The 23,090-nt window shown below is 46.9% G+C and overlaps 1 protein-coding gene across 2 annotated transcripts in view; it reads left to right on the top strand.

The window, feature by feature from the left end:
* Positions 1–23,090, top strand: part of TFRC (transferrin receptor) — a 37,808-nt gene that overhangs the window by 6,465 nt on the left and 8,253 nt on the right. For both annotated transcript variants that reach the window (XM_087933710.1, XM_087933711.1), the window contains exons 3-17: positions 3,675–3,885; positions 4,721–4,925; positions 5,837–5,971; positions 7,743–7,845; positions 9,595–9,717; positions 10,776–10,874; positions 11,430–11,569; positions 13,577–13,740; positions 16,045–16,164; positions 16,273–16,358; positions 17,614–17,677; positions 18,359–18,426; positions 19,482–19,528; positions 20,603–20,684; positions 22,207–22,449. In XM_087933710.1, coding sequence (XP_087789836.1) covers positions 3,675–3,885; positions 4,721–4,925; positions 5,837–5,971; positions 7,743–7,845; positions 9,595–9,717; positions 10,776–10,874; positions 11,430–11,569; positions 13,577–13,740; positions 16,045–16,164; positions 16,273–16,358; positions 17,614–17,677; positions 18,359–18,426; positions 19,482–19,528; positions 20,603–20,684; positions 22,207–22,449 — 1,890 coding nt within the window. The remainder of the gene's footprint in view (positions 1–3,674; positions 3,886–4,720; positions 4,926–5,836; positions 5,972–7,742; positions 7,846–9,594; positions 9,718–10,775; positions 10,875–11,429; positions 11,570–13,576; positions 13,741–16,044; positions 16,165–16,272; positions 16,359–17,613; positions 17,678–18,358; positions 18,427–19,481; positions 19,529–20,602; positions 20,685–22,206; positions 22,450–23,090) is intronic.

The raw sequence follows: 23,090 nt of genomic DNA, 5'->3' as shown, positions 1-23,090 counted from the left end.
AGCAAAGCCAGTGGGGGAAGGTAGCAAGCCTCTTGGGGAAGCCCACCCCATGCCCCCTTCTCTAGCCTCTGCATTCACAGCCACTTGCACCCCCTCTCCAAACATTGCTGTGCCCATACCATCCCTGCCTAGCCACCCATGCACCCTCACTCATCTGGCATGAGCTCTCTCCACACCCAGCTGTACTCATGCTGCCCCTCCTCACCCCTCTGTGCACCCCTTGAGCCCTCTCCCACCCAGTGCCTCAGATAATAGAAAGTCCCTACAGAGAACGGTGAGAAGAGTGGAGAAGATTATAGGAAGCTCGCTTCCCGTCATTCAGGATGCTGCTTATAAGCGTTACGTGCTTAGAGCTCAAAAGCCTTGTTAGAGACCCCCCCCACACACACACACCCTTCACAGTCTGTCTCCGTTGCTCCCCACTGGGAGGAGGTTTCGAAGTTATTTCTAGCAGGACTTCCAGATCCTGGAACTGCTTTGTTCCCCTAAGCCGTCCGTCTGGCAAACTCGCAAGATTCGTTTCTCTCGCCATGTACATGTGTACATCTGAACTGGACTGTGTTGTTTCTCCATGTCCTATAATATATGTGGGTATATGCACAATGTTGTATTTTGTCATGTTTATGTAGTGTATATTGGAGGTGGTGGACCCTTTGAGAGCGGAATGCGATGAAATTTTAATGTGTGCCGATTAGTGCCCATTCAAAGTGACAATAAAATTATTCTAAGTCAATAGCCACTTGCCTACCACCTGGGACTTGCAACTTTCTGTTAGCTTCCTCGCTGACTTGGTTGTTGGAAGCTGGCTGGGAGTTACAAGGAGGTGCTCCCTTAATGATCCAAGATTCCTCGCCTAACAGCAATGATACTACAACATACGATGTCACACATTTTGCCTACATTAGCTAGGGAAATTCCACACCCAATTGCTGCTGTAACTCAAGGACAGCTTGCAATCAAGAAGCTCCTTCCATTGCAGGTGGCCCTACTTCACTTTTGCCAGTTGGCATGCTGTTTAAGGGAGGCCTGCTTAAAATTGCTGAATGTTTATTGGCTAACCAGCAAACCTGGTGTGCCTGATTTTTTACTCCTACAGGAAGCTAGCCGAGAGTATGTCAGATCACAAGGTAATTAACTAGCCCCTGAGAAGTGCTCCAGGCAGCAAGGAGAAGAATGAGGCAATCTCTAATTGAACGCTGGCTTCATTTCAAGGCTGTTGAAATGTGTGCAGAGAGAACTGTTTCAGCTCCTCTGAACTCCTCTAACACAATAAGAGAGATAAAATAAAAGAGAGCCGGTTTGTTCTAGTGGTGAAGATGCCAAGCTAAAAACGAGGAAACATGGAGTTCTAATCCCGCCTTAGGCATGAAAGCTGGCTGGGTGACTTTGGGCCAATCACCAGGAGATGGGGAGTTCTAGTCCCACCTTAGCCATGAAAGCTGGCTGGGTGACTTTGGTTCAATCACCAGGAGACGGGGAGTTCTAGTCCCACCTTAGCCATGAAAGCTGGCTGGGTGACTTTGGGCCAATCACCAGGAGATGGGGAGTTCTAGTCCCACCTTAGCCATGAAAGCTGGCTGGGTGACTTTGGTTCAATCACCAGGAGACGGGGAGTTCTAGTCCCACCTTAGCCATGAAAGCTGGCTGGGTGACTTTGGGCCAGTCACCATGAGACGGGAGTTCTAGTCCCACCTTAGCCATGAAAGCTGGCTGGGTGACTTTGGGCCAATCACCATGAGACGGGGAGTTCTAGTCCCACCTTAGCCATGAAAGCCAACTGGGTGACTTTGGGCCAATCACCGGGAGATGGTGAGTTCTAGTCCCACCTTAGCCATGAAAGCTGGGTGGGTGACTTTGGGCCAATCACCAGGAGACGAGGAGTTCTAGTCCCACCTTAGCCATGAAAGCTGGCTGGGTGACTTTGGGCCAATCACCAGGAGACGGGGAGTTCTAGTCCCACCTTAGCCATGAAAGCTGGCTGGGTGACTTTGGGCCAATCACCAGGAGACGGGGAGTTCTAGTCCCACCTTAGCCATGAAAGCTGGCTGGGTGACTTTGGGCCAGTTACCATGAGACGGGGAGTTCTAGTCCCACCTTAGCCATGAAAGCTGGGTGGGTGACTTTGGGCCAATCACCAGGAGACGGTGAGTTCTAGTCCTGCAAAAGCCAGCTGGGTGACTTTGAGTTAATCGCCAAGAAACTAAACAAGACAAAAACTGCCTAATGACATACAAACAAGTTACACAATTTAATATAAAATTTAAGATAAGAATATTGAGGGGGAAGAGATGATTATTTAGCAGTATCTTAAATGCTGAAAGTGGGAGCCGGGTGCATTTCTCTAGGGAGTGAATATATACCAGTGTGTCAAATCTCTGACAACGTGCACGCACTGGACATAAGTGAAAAATGGTTATAAGTCACTTTTTTCAATGCCATTGTAACTGAACGGTTGCTAAGTAAACTGTTGTAAGTCAAGGACTATCTGTATTTATGACCAGGGCAGTGTCTTGGGGTCACTTATTTGTAAACCACCTCAGCTGACCAGCACAGTCAATGGGGGAAGCCAGATTTTCTTAATAACCGCATGATTCACTTAGCAACTGCAGTGATTCACATAACAACTCTGGTTGTAAAATGGGGCCCCACTCCACTCTTGCTTACCAGTGTAAATGTTGGATTCTGTTCTGGCGTAAGTTGAGGACCCGCCTGTACCTGGGTCAACCCACAGGCCTTCCTGCTCAGCTGGATTAAAATAAAAATAAGAGACTTTAGGATAACTTTATTACCATTTTGAATGGACACTACTCAGCGCACATTAACATGAAATTTCGTTGCATCCAGCTCTCAGAGGGTCACCACCTCCAATGTACGCTACGTAAAACATGACAAAATAAATACAGGAGTAAATACAAAAGTATGCATGTACTGCCCTATGTGACACAGAGAAACAACATGTACATGGGAGAGAAACGAATCTTGCGAGTTTGCCAGACAGATGTCATAGGCAGCAAAGCTGGTCCAGAATCTTGTAGTCCTGCTAGAAATACTTCGAAACCTCCTCCCAGAGGGGAGCAACGGAATGAGATCATGAAGTGGGTGGGTCTGGGGTCTCTAACAATGCTTTGAGCTCTAAGCACATAGCGTTTGTAAGCAGAATCCTGAATAACGGGAAGCGAATTTCCTGTAATCTTCTCGGCTGTCCTCACCACTCTCTGTAGGGACTTTCTATTATCTGAGGCGCTGCTGCCACCAAACCAAACAGGGATGCAGGTTGTTAAAACGTTCTCCGTGGTGCCTCTGTAAAAAGTGGCCAGGACAGAAGGAGAAAAGATGTGCTCTCTTTCTGAACGTACATTTCCCCCAAGAACAGGACATGACCTTTAGGACATACAAGATTCGCCCACCACCATCAGAGTAGCAAAAAACGCAAGGCTCACTACATTGGACGGCCCCCTGGAGCATCTCAAACACAAAACCTCAGAAGCCTATAAAGGTCCGTCCATCCATTTTGTCAGCTGTTCCTTCCGGCTCCAAGCCCCGTAATGCTTGTGAGCCGCATGCTGCATAGCAGGAAGTGAGATTGTGTCATTTTTGTACAAGCAAGGGCAACTTTCTTTTTCTTTTTTTTTCCCCCCCACCCACTCTTGTGCGATCCAATCTCCTATCTCTAGTTCGGAGCGGAGCCCCTCTCCTATACTCGCTTCAGTTTGGCCCGACAGCCGGACGGGGACAGCAGCCGTGTGGAAATGAAACTCTCGGCCGAGGAAGAGGAGGCAGGGGAGAACGGCATGATCGACCATCTGCCCCCCAGGAAAGCCAAATCCAGAAGGCATCGGCACCTGTGCTGCGTGTGTGGCGGGGTGGCCCTCCTGTTTCTAATAGGTAAGTTGAGCGGAGCCGCCATTGGCTGCTGAGAAGCGTTAATGGAGAGGGTCGCGTGGTCGCCTCTCGCAACCTTCTGGCGAGCGAAGCCAGTGGGTGGAAGCCAGGTTCACTTAACCAACAGCCGTGTTAACAACTGCGGTGATTCACTTACCCGTGGCCAGAAACTTTGCAAAATTGGGCCATACTCGCTTAAAGGCACGGTCTCACTTAGCAACAGGAAGGTTGGGGGTCAGTTGTGGCATACCATCGAGGGCTACCTGTACTGCCATGCCAACTTTTTAAAATAATCATGGAGTTTTCTCAATAGCGTTGTGTTTGTTCTTAGGTAGGTTATTGTTACATAAATGGCATTTACATTTGCTGTTTTTAAAGAAGAAAGTAAGTGAACTGCATTGAAAGAAGTTGGAAATCGCTGCTTTTTATTTCTTTTTTTCCTCATGCTATCCCCTTTTCCCCTTATTTTCCATTGCCTTTATTTTCATTTGTATTTTCTATTAAGACAAAAACATACATCTTTTCAACAACGCCTGTGGAGATTCTCAGTCATCCAGGTCATGGATGTCGTAAAAGTGCTTCCCCCCACAAAAGGCAACTGGACTTCCTTGGTTTTTCCCTCCCCTGGAAAAGGTTTCCCTTCTCATCCAAGAAGCTTCTTCACTTCCAACTTCAGAAGAAGCTCCTTGGATGAGAAGCGAAAGGGATTCCGAGACAAACATTAAGCAAGTCCCAATTGCCTTGGGATCTTTCCAACGACGCGGCTGTGTGCGAATTGTGCTGTCCTTTCCGATGTTACGCCTTGACCCGTTCAACCCTGATGTCTCCCCTTTTGCAGGATTTTTGTTTGGCTACATAAGTTTCCGTGCCCGGATGCCACCAGTGCCAGAGTGTAGCAATGGCGCAGCAGCATCGAAAGTCTTCACTCCATCTGAATACTCTGAAGGCAACAATCCCGCGTCCGATCCAGTGCTCTATTGGGGAGACCTGAAGAAATTACTGGCCGATCGGCTAGGCAAGGCCAAGTTCGAAGAGACAATCCGGTAAGGATTTCCTGATAGTCCTTTCTGATATAGAAGGAAGTGTTAGCATGTGGACAGCTGTGGGTCTGGCTACGTTGGGTGCAGGGTAACACGGTTGGAAGGGACCTCGAAGGTCTTCTAGTCCCACCTTATACCTTTTCTGACAAGTGTTTGTCCAATCTCTTCTTTAAAACACCCAGTGATGGGGCACCTACAACTTCTGAAGTTCAGTGATTAATTGTTCTCACTCTCAGGAAATTCCTCCTTAGTTCCAGGTTGCTTCTCTCCTTGATTAGTTTCCATCTGTTGCTTCTTGTCCTGCCTTCTGGTGCTTTGGAGAATAGGTTGACACACACACACCCCCCTCTTCTTTCAGGCAGCCCCTCAAATACTGGAAGACTGCTGTCATGTCATCCGTAATCGTCCTTTTCATTAAACTAGACAAACCGAATTCCTGCAACTGTTCTTCATATATTTTAGCTTCCAGTCCCCTAATCTTCTTCGTTGCTCTTCTGTGCACTATTTCTAGAATCTCCGTATTTATTTATTTTTTTAATATCGTGGAGACCAAGAATGGATGCAATAACCCCCAAGGGGGGGATCTTATTAAGTCTTTAGCAATAGCAAGAGCCATAGCACTTAGACTTATATACCGCTTCACGGTGCTTTCCAGCCCTCTCTGAGCAGTTTACAGAGCCATCCCGCCAATAATCTGAGTCCTCATTTTACCCACCTTGGAAGGATGGAAGGCTGAGTCAACCTGGAGCTGGTCAGGATCCAACTGCTGGCAGCCGGCCGTTAGTAGAAGTCGCCTGCAGTGCTGCATTGGAATCGCGGCACCGTCACTCTAGAAAGTAGATTTAACCGTTTGTGTGAAGACGATGGTCTGATAGAACTTCTGACTTTCGATGCCTTTGCTTCTTCTCTGACAGGAATGTGTCCTCCAAAAGCCACGAAGCCGGCAGTGTACGGGACGAGGTTCTGGCCTATGACATCCACAAGCAGTTTGTGTCTTACAACTTGGATAAAGTCTGGGACGATGAGCATTATGTCCGTCTCCAAACCAGGTAGGAAGTTTGGCTCAAAATCTCCACAGGGAGTGGCGGGTGGGTGGGTGGAGGTGTCCCCTCTTCAACTGGCTCCACTCGCACTTGGGAAGGTTGCCATTTGGGCTCCTGATTGGTCCAGTCTCGTGAAAAAGATCACTTAGAAAAGAAAGCTGGTTTGGTCTAGTGGCTAAGGTACCAGGGTAGAAAGCAAAGAATTGTGAGTTCTAGTCCCGTCTTAGGCAGGAAAGCCAGCTGGGTGACTCTGGGCCAATCACCAGGAGACGGTGAATTCTAGTCCTGCCTTAGCCGCAAAAGCCGGCTGGGTGACTGGGCCAATCACCAGGAGACAGGGAGTTCTAGTCCTGCCTTAGGCACAAAAGCCAATTGGGTGGCTTTGGGCCAATCACCAGGAGACGGGGAGTTCTAGTCCTGCCTTAGGCACAAAAGCCAATTGGGTGGCTTTGGGCCAATCACCAGGAGACGGAGTTCTAGTCCTGCCTTAGCCACAAAAGCTGGCTGGGTGGCTTTGGGCCAATCACCAGGAGACAGGAAGTTCTAGTCCTGCCTTAGCCACAAAAGCTGGCTGGGTGGCTTTGGGCCAGTCACCAGGAGACAGGAAGTTCTAGTCCTGCCTTAGCCACAAAAGCTGGCTGGGTGGCTTTGGGCCAGTCACCAGGAGACAGGGAGTTCTAGTCCTGCCTTAGCCACAAAAGCTGGCTGGGTGACTTTGGGCCAGTCACCAGGAGACAGGGAGTTCTAGTCCTGCCTTAGCCACAAAAGCTGGCTGGGTGACTCTGGGCCAATCACCAGGAGACAGGAATTTCTACTTCCACTTTAGCTGGGAAAACCAGCCAAATGACTTTTCAGTTTCCCTCTCGACCCGGCTCTCCTCACAGGGTGGTTGTTGTGGACAAAATAGGAGGAGGAAGTTGTATTGGATATGTTCGCCTCCCGAGTTGTTTGTAAAAACAGTAAGGACGGGATATAAACAAACAAGGCCCATGATTCCTCTACATTGCTCTTTAAGGGTACCCCTATCTTCTGGGCACCGGAGGAAATCACATGGGTGTCCGGGGTATTATTGGGAGCTGGTCCAGGTGCCCAGCTGCTACTGATAGTATCGCAGCTGGGCCACAGTTCCATGATCACAAGTTGCTGACTTCCCTGCCAGCTTCCCGTAGTCAAAAGTCCTTGGGGAAGATGGCACAAGGTATGCTCGCTTAATGACCCCCATGCGGTCCTTGCTTAAGAATGGCAATTGGAATTGCTGTCGATAAACCATCCGGTCATGTGACGTTGCAGTTTACGACCAAATTGCTGTAATCGCTGGCTGCTTATGCTCTTGGGGTTTTTCTCTTTTGCGGGGGGGGCGGGGTGTCATTTCTTTCACGTAGCTTTTTAATTTCTGTCAGCCACCCAGAATTACGTATTTTAAGATAGGCAGCCTTGGAAATTGAAATAGATTTTTTTTTTAAAATGCCGCAAGGAAACCTGCAGTAATGACCACAATAGCAATAAGACTTATATACCTCTTTATAGTGCTTTCCAGCCCTCTCTGAGCGGTTTACAGAGCCAGCTTCTTGCCCCCAGCAATCTGGGTCCTCATTTCACCCAGCTAGGAAGGAAGGAAGGAAAGAAGGAAAGAAGGCTAGCTGAGTCAACCTTGAGCCTGGTGGGATTCGAACTGCCCAATTGCAGGCAGACGGCTGCAGCAGAAGTCGCTTGTAGTACTGCACTCTAACCACTGTGCCACTGAGGCTCTTATATCTTATATAATACTATTTTTTAGGTCTTTAAATGTAGTTTCTTTGGAAAACACTGAAAACGCTGGAAACAGAATTCTGGAGAGTCCCAGTGTTTTCGTAGCCTACGGTGAAAACGGCCAGGTTTCGGTAAGTCTCTCCTAGAACTCGGTGGCTTTATTCTTCCCAACTGGACACCATCAAAGAAGATTTAGAAAAACAACACAAACCGTAAAATACAGACAATATGTTCTAGTCCTAAGAAGTGAAGCAAATACCGTATTTTTCGGAGTATATAAGACACACTTTTCCCCCCTCTAAAAGAGGGTGAAAATTTGGGTGCGTCTTATACACCGAACGTAGCTCTCACCCGCGAGGCCGAGACGGGAGGAACAGAGGCAGCGACTCTGTGGCAATCCCTGCAGCCTAGAACAGCTGATCGGGGGGTATTCCCGCCAATCAGGCTGCGACAATGTGCTGAAGCTGACCGGGCTGTTGGCTGTTGGCTGCAAGGACCTGTCAAGAGTTTGCGGCGGCAATCACATCCATAGATCACACACAAGTAACAGATTCAGCAGGATTCAGTAACTTCTCTTTGTATACAACACATGAAGTAAGTATACAGTCCCCAAAGCAGGTTTTTCCAAAGTGGTGGTAAACCACAAGCACAACACAAGCAGGGGAGGAGTTTCAGTATCCCTTTCACAGCAGCAGGCAGCTTTAGTACAGAACGGGTTGAGCTAAGCCACGCCCAGGCTCCTTGCTGTCTCCTTACTCGCACAGCAAATACTGTTTCAGTTTCCAAACAGCCCTCAGCTGTCACACACTGACAGGACACTAGCCAGATGAATACCGATGGATGCTGGTAGGCAGAGGCAGGATTCCCACCCCCCCTTATTTTCCTCCCCCAAAAACTAAGGTGCATCTTACGCTCCAGAGCATCTTATACTCCGAAAAATACAGTAGGTTAATAGGGAAGATGAGAAGGACAGTAGGTAATACAGCCCTACTATGTGGTTTGACCAAAAAAAAATACTATAAAATAGCATTTTGTGTGTCACAATACTATTTTATAGTATCTTTTTGTCAGACCACATAGGGTTGTATTGTCTTTCTCATCTTCCCTGTTAACCGATTTCCTTCGCTTCTTATGACTATAACGTTGTATTTTATGATTTATGTTGTTTTAATTTAGTATCCTGTTACGACTTACCTTGTTTGCTTATTGAGTATCCTATGACTTATCACTTGAGTATTGTATCTTATGATTTATGGTGATTGCATTTTATGGTTATGATGGTGATTAATCACTTGTTGCTTGTATGCACACTGAGAGCCTACGCACTGGAGACAAGTTCCTTGCAGGTGTCCCATCACACTTGGCCCATAAAGAGTAAAATAATTCTATTGTGTTAATTTCTGCAAAGGTTCTTCCTTCATCCAGAGAAATTGGAGGTGGAACACCCCCTAAAAATCTCATAATCCCCTCAACACTGTCTAGCTATTTACAAAGCCTGCACTACTATTACTAGTAATCTTCTCATCACTCCTTATCACTCATCACCTCCCACTTGTGACTGTATGACTGTAACTTTGTCGCTTGTATCGTTAGGATTTATATTGACTGTTTCCTAGTATGATTTGATTGTTTATTGTACCCTGTGACTATCATTAAGTGTTGTCCCTGATGTTTCTTGATGAATGTATCTTTTATTTTATGTACACTGAGAGCATTTGCACCAAAGAGAAATTCCTTGTGTGCCCAATCACACTTGGCCAATAAAAAATTCTATTCTATTGCCTACCTACTAAGGTCCACCTCAGATGTTGCCCAAGGTTTATTGTAAGGCTGCTTGATGGGAGCTATGTGGGCTGACTAATCTCCTCTGTTTGTTGTAGGGCAAACCAGTTTTCGCCAATTATGGCCGTAAAGATGATTTCAAAGTCCTTCTGGACAAAGGCATCCTGCTGAACGGCACAGTGGTCGTTGTGCGAGCTGGCAGTATTACTTTTGCCGAGAAGGTAAAATTATTTTTATTTATTCCATTTAGAAATTACCCGATGTCCCTCACAAGAGGGTGAACTCTGGGCGATCAAATACAAAGAAAAGACATAAAAACGACGTAACACAAAGGTTAAAACAAGAACATAATGAAAATTCGGAATTAAAAAACGGAATTAAAACCCTGCATCTCTGCGGGCCCGGGCGAGTCGGCAGGGTTGGTGTTCTGTGAGAAGTGGAAAAACGTGACATTCCCCCCAAAACATGAACAGAGTGTAAAAGTAAGAGAAGCCAGGTGGCAGGCAATTGAGTGACGGTTCCAGCCGCTGGCATTCTCCGTTGCCCAGTCAGGTCATCTAAAGTGATGCTATAAATGAGAAAAAATCCTCGGAAAATGCCTGCTTCGGATGATGCTCTTCCGGTCTCCCATCCATTTATATGTTTATAAACGTTCAGCAAAATTTTAAAAAACCGAACGAACAAAAAGAGGTGATGCAATAAAATACTAGCGGCTAGCAAAATAAATCGCAGAATTTAACAATTCGCTCCTCTAGTCCTCGGGGATCTCTGGAGCTTGGGTTGTGCTAAACCCTTCTCCCTCCTTGGTACTGATGATGTGACCTAGTTGGGTCGTGAAATGTCTGCAAGGAAAGAAGAGAGCACCAGAGACCCCACAGTCTTCCTCCTCCTCCTCTCTGCAACCCCCCCCTTCCTTCTAACACTGATAATGTTACCTAGCTGGGTAATAAAACGTCTGCAAGAAAACAACCAGCCAAGCTCCGAAAGAATCAGTTTTCCTATCTCTAGTTTAACTTTGTAGATTATTATTATTATTATTATTATTATTATTATTATTATTATTATTATTATTATTATAATTTGGGGGGGAGGGATAGAAAATCTTCGGAGCAGAGCTGCTTCAGTTTTAGAACTGAGTAGAAACGTGATTGAATGGAGCGGCGTAGAGTTTTCAGGGGTCTCTGGGGAAAGAGGTGTCCCGTTATTCGCCAACTCTCTGTGCCCCTCAGCTGCTTTTCCACACCCCAGTACAAAAAACCACCCCCACCTCCCCCTCTAGGTTGCCAACGCCAAAACGCAAGGCGCTGTGGGGGTGCTGATCTATCCAGATCCCGCTGACTACAGTAACCTTGGAGCAAGCACAGCTCTCTTTGGACACGTGAGTATTTTTGGGGTTGTGTTTTTTTTTTAAACCGTTTCCTTGTCCGTGACCTCCCCATGCCTCCTTCCTTTTTAAACAGAAGTCTCCCAACTTTTTAAGAGCCGTGGACTATCACTCCCAGAATTCCCCAGCCAGCCACCTGAAAAGGGAGGGAGCCCCCCCGGTCGTTAAGCGGATCTGGCTTCCCCAGGGATTTTGCTTGTCGGAAGCTCGCAAAAGGCGGGGGGGGGGGGGAAATTACATGACCCTCCCAGAACATTGCAACTGTCATAAGTACATGCCAGTTGCCAAAGTGTCCCAATTTGGATCATGTGACCCTGGAGAGGCTGCAACGGTCGTACGTGTGGGAAAAAAATGTCCCTCCGTCACTTTTCAGTGCCGTTGTAACTTCGAACGGTCACTGAATTAATGGTTGTAAGTCGAGGGCTACCTGGAGACCAGACCTGAGCTGGTGGCATGAAGGACATGGGAAGGAAACTCTCAATTTGTGCATTTATTGCTTTTGTGGCGCGTCTGTCGTCTTCTTTCTGAAATTCTCCTTTCGTCTTGCAGGCTCATCTTGGTACCGGTGACCCTTACACCCCCGGGTTCCCTTCTTTCAACCACATTCAGTTCCCCCCTGTCAAGTCTTCGGCCCTCCCCGGCATCCCCGTCGCAAGTATTTCGAGCAGAGCCGCACAACAATTAGCCAGGTAACCCCTCCACCTGTTTTCAAACTCCTCGCCTGTCGGTTTGAGGGTTGCTGGCAGCAAGACCGATAAAGCTGCGTTATTTCGACCGTTGCCTTCTCTCTCTCTGCACGAGAACCAGAAAACTAAGCTGAGAAAGAGAAATTCCACTGGGCAAACTTGTTGTTAGCGACAGAGGCAGCTGCAGCACAACCGTCGTCATTTTCCTGATGGCGGGGGTGGGTGGGAGAGATAATAAAATAAATTGCCTTAAAAGAATAAGGACAATAGCAATAGTGCTTAGACTTACATAGCGCTTCACAGGGCTTTCCAGCCCCTCTCTAAGCAATTTACAGAGTCAGCATCCTGCCCTCAACAATCTGGCGGCTCATTTTACCAATATTAGGATGATGGAAGGCTGAGTCAGCCTTGAGCTGGTCGGGATCGAGCTCCTGGCAGTGGCTGAATTAGCCTGCAGTACTAGACTATAACCACTGCACCATGGAAGGAAGGAGGAAGGAAGAGCAATAGACTTACATACCACTTCACAGTGCTTTGTGGCCCTCTAAGCGGTTTACAGAGTCAGCCTCCTGCCCCCAACAATCTGGGTCCTCGTTTTACCCACCTCGGAAGGACAGAAGGCTGAGTCAACCTTGAGCTAGTATGGATGGAAGGATAGGGAAGGAAGGAAAAGGAAGGAAGGAAGAGCAATAGACTTACATACCACTTCACAGTACTTTATGGGCCTCTCTAAGCAGTTTACAGAGTGAGCCTCCTGCCCCCAACAATCTGGGTCCTCATTTACTGGCCTTGGAAGGACAGAAGGCTGAGTCAACCTTGAGCTAGTATGGATGGAAGGATAGGGGAGGGAAGGAAGGAAAAAGATGGAGGGAAGGAAGGAAGGAAAGAAGGAAGAGCAATAGACTTACAAACCACTTCACAGTGCTTTATGGCCCTGTCTAAGCAGTTTACAGAGTCAGCCTCATGCCCCCAACAATCTGGGTCCTCGTTTTACCCACCTCGGAAGGACAGAAGGCTGAGTCAACCTTGAGCCTGGTAAGATTCGAATTGCCAAATTGCAGGCAGCTGGTAGTCAGAAGGAGTCTACAGTACCGCAGTCTAACCACTGCACCATGGCAGCTCTCCACAATGCAGGTAGTCCTTGACTTAATGACCACAATTGAACCACAAATTCCTGTTGCTAAGTGAGATAGTTATTAAGTGAGCTTTGCTCCAGTTTGCTCCAGTTGTTAAGTGAGTCACGGCAGTTATAAAGTTAGTCACACAATTGTTAAGTGACTCTGCCTTCCCCATTGCTTGTCAGAAGGTCACAAAAGCAGCTCCCGGGACACCTCCACCGTCATAAATAGGAACCAGTTGCCAAATGTCTGAATTTTGATCACATGACCAAGAGGATGCTGTAACATGCAAGTGTGAAAAGGGTCATAAGTCACTTTTTTCAATTCCGTTGAGACTTTGAACGGTCACTAAATGAATAGTTTTTATAAGCTGAGAGCTCCCTGTGTCCTGTTCCTTGAAATAACAAGAAATAGAAATTTTGTGTTAAATTATGACAGTGTCAGGGTTCCAGAAAACCTCCACTCCAAACAACAACTCCAAGACAGACCATCATCTCAAAAGTTCTCTTTTAATTGGATAGTAAACTGGCACAACTGGGGAATCCCAAATCTGAAAGTTCGGGCTTTCTCGCAATAAGTAAACATTACAAAATCCACCCCCTGCACCCAACATCGCATCACGTGCCCCGTCCGCCCCAACTTGAGACTTCCCCTCACTTATGCGCAAAACAACATGACCTTGATTTAGAAAAAGAACGTTATGTCTGTCTACATACACTCCAAGAAATTCCCCCCGCTCCCAGGCTCAAAAAGTGGCAGCGTGGGAGCATCTGGTCTCAATACGGCTCCCAAAGCTGACCGACAGTTTTGAAGGTGCCCGAGCATGTCCTGGGATGTTGGAGAAGTGCACCTCGGGTAACAAGAGAGTAATGCGTTTCGGTTCTGCTTTCAGTGTTCTGGACGGGTCAGACTGTCCCACCACCTGGCAATACACGGCCTTTCGCAAGTGCGGTACCTCTCCGACGGGAACAAACGTGAGGATCAATGTTAGCAACCCCTTGGTGGAGAAGAAAATCCTGAACATCTTCGGCGTGATTAAAGGTTTTGTGGAACCAGGTGAGCATACGCCCCCCTCGGGCCATGGAGTTTGGAAGAAGGTTGGGTCTGAGTGGGAATGGCACAACCCTCCACAGCCAACTTGTTGCGGCCAACTCATCATGGCCAACTCACTGCAGGATAAGCGTAACAATTCTTGTTTCATTATTTCAAAGAAATGTCTTTTTAATTTTTGCCATTCCCATTTCATTCTGGTCCTGCCTTTTGCATCCTTTCTTTAATGATTCTGTTCCACCATTTCTTTGGTATTAGTGCAACTCTTAAGTGTGTTAGTCAGCCAGTTGTCCTGCAGTGAGTTGGCCGTGGCACGTTGTCATAGATCTGGTCTGAGCACAGCTTCCTTGGCATCCTTTCTGGTCCTTTATGGATCTCCTGGCTGGAGTGGGGGGCGGCGGACACTGAGGGACCCCAAATCAAAACATCCTCAAAGCCTCTCCTGGGATATTCGTGTCGTGCCGTTGTTGTGGTCAGATTCTGAGGGGGAGATTGAGCAGCTGACAGGGAGTGGGAGTGTGACTCCGGTGGCTGTAGAAGACACGGGGGAAGGGCACAGTCCGGCTGGTGACCCAAGGCCACCTATTCATCCTAGGCACGCAGGGAGGAATGGAGAAGGAAGCAACATGGCTTACGGGGGAGAAAAAGGCCCTGATCCCTTTCATTAGTTGCAACTGGGAGAACAGGATATAAGAAGGGCGTTTGCAATACAGCACCTTGCTAGAAGCAAAGCGTGCATTATCTTGGTCGAGGCTTATCTCCCAAGTGTGGGTGCTGCGTTATCCTTTGGAAGTCTGCAATTTATCATCCTGGCCTGCGGCGTTAATTGCTTCGATGTGGTTTGTGTTGGGTTTTTTATTTCTAATTTATCTCTACGTTGGGTTCGGACTGTAGACTGTTTTTGGACGAGTTTGATCTCCAGATGAGGATAATTGGACATTGGAGGCCAAGTTGGAGGCATTAAAGGGAATTTTATCTATTTTTGTGACTTTGTTATTTTTGTGCCACGTCCCTGGGTCATCACAATACGGGTATTTCCATGGCTAAGTGAGATTTGTGAAATGAGTTTGCCTCATTCTATGACCTTGCTTGCTTGCGGTTGTCTAGCGCATCACTTCTCATCGTTAAGTGAGTAACATGGTTGTTAAGTGAATCTGGCTTCCCCATTGACTTCCCAAAAGGAGATCACGTGATATACACCCACCCACCCACCCCGGAAACCGCAACCATCATAAACGTGTGAGTCAGTTGCCACATAGCCGGATTTTGATCACGTGACCACGGGGAGGCTGCAAATGGTTGTAAAATCCGTCCTGTCCATTTTTGCCAGCGTAAATTGTAAATTCGAGCCGCTGCTAAATTTTGAATGGATGTAAGTTGAGGGTTCACCCCTTTCGGTAGCCTAGTCCTGTGAGTTGCTTTTGACCATAGGCAGTCCTCAACTTACGACTGCAGTTGGGACCAGGATTGCTTCGGCTAAGCAGGACGGTTGCTAAGCGAGTCGCACCCAATTTTGCAACCATTTTTTACGACAGGAAAAGTTGTCAAATGGGGCAAAATTCCATTGTCTCCCTACTTGCTGGAAGAGTTCTCCTTCTGGGTTCAGTTCTAAGTGGGGAAGAAAGACACTGGGACCATGGTGACTGCTTAGAAAGATGGTTTAATGGTGGACAGGATCACATGGCTTGGGTGAAGAAAAGGGCTGAGACGCTGAGAGTGCCTGGGTTTTAAACCCTCTGTTGGGATTTGAATTTGAGCTTGTATTCTGATTGGTTGTCAGACTCCCATGAGGCCATGCAGGGGCAACTCTGTAGGTTGTCCCGAGTCCCCAGGCTTGGTTGAGCCTTGCTGGATGATGATGTCATGAAAGGGCTTTGGGCAATTCCTATTATAGCTCTACCTGGAGTAGATCTTTGTTATATAAAATAGACTGGCCTAGGCCAGAGTAATGGTCCATTAGCAAAGTAAGTAAGTTTCTGGCGTAAGTTTCTGCCTCTCTGAGTTTCTACTTTTCTTTTTAGGGGAAATATTCTGCCTTTTTAATATTTCCTAGGATGTATCATTTTTCTAGGAGAGGGCTGGGTGCTAACTTCCTACATTAGCGACAGGAATTTTGGGCTCCCTTGTCTTAAGTCGAGGATTACCAACAAGCGGTCAGAGTCAGGCCTACATCCTTGTCAGGTGTGTTCCTAGATACCCCTTAGAACTTTCCACTGACCTGTTGACCCCCATCCTAGAATTTTCTGGCTGTCACGACCCCTCCCTGCCTCGTTGCAATTTTGGATCCTGTGAACCTGCTCTCTCTTGCAGACCGGTACGTCGTGATCGGAGCTCAGCGCGATGCCTGGGAAAACGGAACGGTGAAATCTGCAGTCGGGACGGCCCTGTTGTTGGAGCTGGCCCACACCCTCTCCGGGATGGTCAAAACCGGTAAGGTTTTTGAGGGAAACGGGGAACGAGAGGAGACAGTCTGCTGTTTCGGAGGAAGGGGGCCTGAACGGAATGGGATCGCTGATTTCTCTCTCCTGTGCTTGGCAGATGGCTACAAACCTCACCGAAGCATCATCTTTGCCAGCTGGAGCGCAGGCGAATTTGGAGCCGTTGGTGCCACAGAATGGCTAGAGGTAGGAGCTGGGTTTTTAAAAAAAAAATTAAAACACTTCCGTGCTACAGAGCCTCTAGAGTAGAATTGAATTGAATTGAATAGAATAGAATAGAATAGAATAGAATAGAATAGAATAGAATAGAATAGAATAGAATAGAATAGAATAGAATAGAATAGAATTGAATTCTTTTATTGGCCAAGTGTGATTGGACACACAAGGAATTTGTCTTGGTGCAAATGCTCTCAGTGTCCATAAAATAAAAGAGACATTCATCAAGAATCATAGAAAGTACAACACTTAATGATAGTCATAGGGTACAATATGCAATCAAATCATACTTGGAAACAGTCAAATAAGATATTGGAATAAAGAGTAGAATAGAGTAGAGTAGAGTAGAATAGAATAGAATAGAATAGAATAGAATAGAATAGAATAGAATAGAATAGAATAGAATAGAATAGAATAGAATAGAATAGAATTCTTTATTGGCCAAATGTGATGGGGCACACAAGGAATTTGTCTTTGGTGCAGATGCTCTCAGTGTCCATAAAAGAAAAGAGACATTTGTCAAGAATCATCAGGTACAACACTTAATGATAGTCAGAGGGTACAATAAGCAATCAAATCATACTAGGAAACAGTCCATATAAAACACAAGGATACAAGCGACAAAAGTTACAGTCATACAGTCACCAGTGGGAGGGGGATGGGTGATAAGGAGGGATGTACAGGTATCAGATGTGATTCTGCCTACCTTCACCTGCTGCTTCCTATCTGTTAGGAAGCTTATGACCCACTTACAAGTGTGTTCAGGTACCGCTATAGCTGGCTCAGTTTAGTTAGAAGAAAGTCTGGAATGATGGTATTGAATGCTGAGCAGAAGTCTACAAAGAGGACCCTTGCGTAGGTAGGCCTTTGGAGATTCAACGTGGTGTAGGACGGAGTGCGGAGAGATTTTTTTTTTTTGTACGATTTTTGCACTCACAAACTTCAGAAATGAAAGGATTAGCCGGCGACACTGTTCCCTTGGGACGCCTTTCCTATCCCTGGCAGGAGCTGGAGTGAAGGACGAGAACTCAACCCTGCCCCTAAGGCAGGGTCTCGAACGTGGCTTGATAACCTCCTTTCCAGCCCTCCCAACCGCTCGAGTCCCCGTGCTGCTTTTTTGAGAGAGAGGAGCGGCTGTATCAATTTGAGTCGATGACATAAATCAATTTAACCCGTAGAACAGTTTACAAATCCCACTTTTTCTTTTTTTTTTCTAAACCCTCAGGGCTACGCCGCCTCGCTGCACTTGAAAGCGTTCGCTTACATCAACCTGGACGCTGCCGTTTCAGGTACGTGTCTGTGGCGCTCAGTGAAGGTTTGAATGACGGCTTGAAAAACAAGGACGGAGAAGCGGCAGGAAGTGCTTTGTCTTTTTGTGTAAGGAGTAGACCTGGATGCCTAGCTGTCTTGGTACCCAGGAGCAGCCTTAGGCCTGCCAGCCTATTTCTTCCTACTCTCTAAAACGGGTCTCCAAACCTTGGCAGTTTTAAGACTTGTGGATTTCAACTCCCAGATTTCCTCAGCCAGCCGTGTCTGTTTCTTTTTTCCTTACTCTTATCCCCCCAAAGAGGAGAGATGGCAGAGGAAGGGATTATAAGGGAGTAAGCTTTTCTGGCTGAGGAACTCTTGGAGTTGAAGTCCACAACCCTTAAAGTTGCTAAGGTTATGGAGACCCCTGCTCTCAAATTTCCCTTCCTGTCCTAACTTCAGCCTCTAGATTATTTTAATCGAGAAAACGACTAGCATAACATTTGCTCGCATGACTCTGAGCCTTGGCCAGACCCCTGAGATGTGCAAGAGAACATTGGAAGATTTGCAAGAGAACATTGGAATCTCAGTTTTGTTAATTTATAAGTAACTCGAGGCAGCAAACCACAACAACCTGGCTCTCCAGTCTGAAATGGGCCAACCTTTTTTCGTATGCCGCCCGGTAGCTCCCAGCCTCTTGACCTCTTCTTTCCATCTCACAGGACACAAGGAATTCCGGTTCTCTTCCAGCCCCTTGTTGAAAAAGCTCCTGGAGGAAGCAGTCACAGATGTGAGTCGTCTTTGCCTGCTTGGGGGTTTTCTGAGAAAATAAGGCAGCTCTGGTGTCTCTCCTTTGCAGGAGAAAGAAAGAAAGAAAGATGTGCAAATACCTTGGATTTCTCTACGTTTATTTGATTTGTTTGTGTGTATCCTGCCCACTTACTAACTTTATTTTATAAAAGCTCAAGGCAGGGAATGTATCTAATGTTCCTTATTCTACCATCGCAATCTTGTGAGGGTGGGTTGGGCTGAGAGACAGGGACTGGCCCAAAGTCACCCACCTGGCTTTCCTGCCTACGGTGAGACTAGAATTCACATGGATCTTTAAAGCCTCAGTTGGCTTTTATAACTAACATGGGACTAGAACTCACCGTCTCCTGGTGATTGGCCCAAAGTCACCCAGCCGGTTTTCATGCCAAAGGCGGGACTAGAATTGATTGTCTCTTGGTTTCTAGCCTGGTGCCTTCACCAGTAAACCAAATTGGTTTTTATAACTGATGGATTGGTGGGTGAGTGGATGGATGGATGGATGAATGGATAGATAGATAAAGAGAGAGAAATAGATAGATAGATAGATAGATAGATAGATAGATAGATAGATAGATAGATAGATATGGATAGATATGGATAGATATGGATAGATAGAGACATAGAGAGAGAGAGAGACATAGAGAGACATAGAGAGAGACAGAGAGAGAGAGAGAGAGAGACATAGATAGATAGATAGAGAGAGAGAGAGACATAGATAGAGACATAGAGAGAGAGAGAGACAGAGAGAGAGAGACAGAGATAGATAGAAAAAGAGAGATAGATAGATAGATAGATAGATAGATAGATAGATAGATAGATAGATAGATAGATAGATAGATGATTACACAGACTTCACCTTCCCTATTCTGTGCTGTTTATTCTGATTTAAGTTCTGCCACAGCAGAAATGTCAGGCAAGGGAGAGGGATTTGGAATTGAGCCCCAGACCTTTAAGTCTCTGGGTATGAGGTGGGGGCTCTGGATTATTCCTGTTATGGAAAGAGTCTGATGCAAATCCCCCTTTGTCCTTTTTCAGGTCTCCTTTTCGTCAGTCAACTTTCTTGCCGCTTTTGCAAGCAAAGAGTAAGTGAAACTTGGGCTCTCCCTGGTCTTCTTGTGGCTGCAGTAGGACTCCTACTTTGCAGCTCACAGCTCTTGAGAAGCAGCTAAAAAGCTGTCATTGATAGTCAGATTTTATCAACATAATTGTTTCCCCCGCAAGAGAAATCTCCAAACTTTTTGGTCTTGCCTACATTTGTGATGCCTCACCGTTGCCCCATCTAGAGCGTCATCTCCTCTGTTCGAACACAAGGCAGAACTCCTAAACCAGATTCTGTCATGAGCTTTATCCGAGCTACAATTCAACTTTGAATATAAATAAATGTAGGCGTTCATTGTTGGAGTGTATTTCTCTGCAACAACTACAGTAGTATTCAGCCAGTAGGCGGCAGTATTTACATATTTGGATCTGGTATATACTCTTACGTGCTTTTATTCCGAGTAGTTTCCTGTTACAGCTATGTAGTTGAGCAGTAAAGCGTATGGTGACTGTGCTCTTTGTTTGCTCTGCGTGGTGAACTTGTTTGATAGCTAGGATATGCTGGAATACGGTGTAGGTAATCATAAACTTCAATCTAAAACTTCACCCAGTCCCCCAAAATCATGATATTGTCGCTTCCTTGTTGGTTGTTGGTGTGTATATTGGTGGAGTTTTGATCCCATAGCTTATTTATTCATTAGATTTCTCTTCCCTGCCTTTATTACATTATAAGTTACTCAAGACTGAGAGCATACATAGTTCTCTTTCCTCCTATTTTCTCCACAACAACCCTGTGAGTTGGGTTGGACTGAGAGAATGATTGGCTTTAAGTTACTCAGCCACCTTTCATGCCTAAGGCGGGGAGGACTATAACTCACCGCCTCCTGGCGGTTGGCCCAAAGTCTCCCGGTAGCTTTTCTGCCGTAAGGCAGGACTAGAACTCATTTTCTCCTGGTGATTGTTCCAAAGTCACCCCGCTGGCTTAAGGTGGGATTACAACTCGCCGTAACCTGGTTTCTCCACTAGCACCTTAACCGCTAGGCCATACTGGCTTTTTAAAAAAAGTTCTATAAAGCAGCGGCTGACACTTTCCCCCCATTCTTTCCTTTATCCTCAAGAGTTCCGTTTCGCTTTGATGACCCAGCGAGAGTGTTCATCGCCTCTTCCGGGATCCCGTCTGTCTCCTTCAGCATCAACAACGTGAGTTCTGAACTCGCCCCTTGGCTGCAAGTAGCTTTTCAACTGCCTCTGTTGACTCTGTGTGCGTGTGTGTGTGTGTGTGCAAGCTGCTTTCTTAACTGGGTTTGAGGCGGGGGCGGGTTGCCTAGCTCGGCATCAAATTCCAGGTCAGCGTGGACATCCTCACATTCAGAAGTCGGGCTCCTGTTCATCGAGCAAGCTCTCCGATGTCGAGTAGAACAGAACAACGGGGTGGGAGGGGATCTTGTAGGTCATCTAGTCCAACCCCCTGCCCAAGCAGGAGACCCCATACCGTTTGTAACAGAGGGCTGTCCCAGTCTCTTCTTGAGCGCTTTCGGGGATGAAGCTCTCAAGTCTCAAGGCCAAAGTTGTCCACTTCCATTCTTGTGGGTGTCAACTCCCAGAATTCTTGGCTGGCTGGGGAATTCTGGATGTTGGAGTTCACAACTTTTAAAATCAGACAGCTTCCCCCTGCTTAAAGTCTCGGGGGGGAGGACTGCAGGTACAACCACCACGGAGCCCCAGAATTCCTGTTGCTAAGCGAAATAGCTGTTCCGTGAATTTTGTCCCATTTTTACCCCTTTTCTTTCCACAGCCATTAAATGGATCTTTGCTTGTCAGAAGGTCACCAGAGGGGACCACATGACACGCGCACGCACACACACACACACACACACACACACACGGGGACACTGCAACCATCATAAAGTAGGAGTCAGTTTCCAGGCATCTGGGTTTTGATCACGTGACCACGGGATTGCGGCATGAGTGAAAAACCGTCACAAGTCACTTTTTTTTTTCCCAAGGCCAGAAAGTCACTAAACGGAACTGTTTTGTAAATCGAGGACTACCTGTATAGGAGAGAGGGTGGCCTGTCCATTGGAACAGAGATCCGGATAGCTTCTGTGCTGTGAAATCTTGCTAGAGGTTGGGACCTAAGTTTTGCCAGAAAGTTTTTGAAAATCTTGGGTGTGTTCAGTTATGGAAAACACTTTTGCTTCTCGGGACGATGGAAGCAGCCCCAAAAAGTTGTCAGAGTATATTCATGAACTGGAATAGAGCTTAATAACAAGGTCAGGTAATGAGGGCCGAAACTTAAAGGGACAATCTGGGCGTCGTTTATCTCTGTCCTATGCTCAGCTCCAAAGTGAAAGAGAAATTAGCTTGCTTACTTGCTTGCTGAAAACCAGAGCTCTGCTCTGAACCTGTCACACGTCTGCGTCTGTTTGAGTTTGCACCGTGTTTGGAGAAATCTACAACTGGTATTGTAAAATTTACTTTATATGTTTATGAAGAAGTTAAACAAAGCCTTAGCCACCTGTGTTCGCTTTTCTGCCGCCGAATTTACGCTGCAACACTCTGAACAAAAGTGGGTTTGGCAACTTGGCAGAACTCCCACTTTCTCTCTCTCTCGACAATCCGCTGCTAGCGGAAAGCTCGCGGAGAGGGAAAATGGGAGGCGAGAAAAAAGACCCCCCGCACTCGGCGTGGAATGGCTCACTCTTTTGCTTCTCCCTCCTAGGGCGGAGACTCCTACCCCTACCCCTATTTCGGCACAGTGAAGGACAATCCCAGCAACCTGCTCATGGCCTTTAGCGACAGCGCCCCCCTGATGGAAAAGGGCATCCAGTCGGTCGCCGAAATAGCCGGCCGGATGGCCCTCAGGTTGACTCACGATCATGAGCTCTACCTGGATTACAATAGCTACGACAGCCGGCTGCAAAATTTCATCATGCGCCTGCTCCCTTACCAGAAGGAAATGAAGGTAAGGACGCGGGGGACGGTTCATCGAATACAACCGGCGGCAGTGGTGGTCTTCTACCGGGATCTGCCGAGCCGGTAGCGGTTCTCTCCCGACGCTGTGCTGTTTGGGCCCACCTGCCTGGCCAGGCTCCCGTACTAACGTTTACGTCCTGCTTTGGAAGCGCAGCTGCTTTGCGCGGCACAGCAATTGCCACGCGGCAGCTGCTTGAAGCTACAGGGAGAGGGCAGGAGGTGATTTCGGAAAGTCTGTGCCTGCGCAAAGTGCGTGTCTGGTGCGCACGCACACCAAGCCACGCCCATCGAACCGGTGGTTAAAAAATAAAAAAAAATTGAAACCCACCCCTGACCGACGGGGGAGGTTAAAGCGGATGATAACAGCAGCTGGGGAGGACTCCCATCTCTAGAAAGGTTAGACAATAAAAGTTTAAAAGGTTTCCCTTCTCCAGTTGTGTCCAACTGTACGGCCCGTTGCTCATTTCTGTTTGTTAGCCGAGGGAGCCAGCATTGTCCAAATGGAAGGGGAGAGTTCGTTGTAGTTGACCCGCCACGGCCAACTCACCGTAGCCATGAATTCAACCATCCAATTTAATTATTCAAAATCATCAAACATTGATTTTTAATTTTTGTCATTCCCATTGTCAG

Source organism: Pseudonaja textilis, chromosome 4 (assembly GCF_049901715.1).
Source record: "Pseudonaja textilis isolate UNSWEBS1 chromosome 4, rPseTex1.2, whole genome shotgun sequence".
In the NCBI taxonomy this organism is placed as follows: Eukaryota; Metazoa; Chordata; class Lepidosauria; order Squamata; family Elapidae; genus Pseudonaja; species Pseudonaja textilis.
This window is presented reverse-complemented; position numbering and strand designations above follow the sequence as displayed.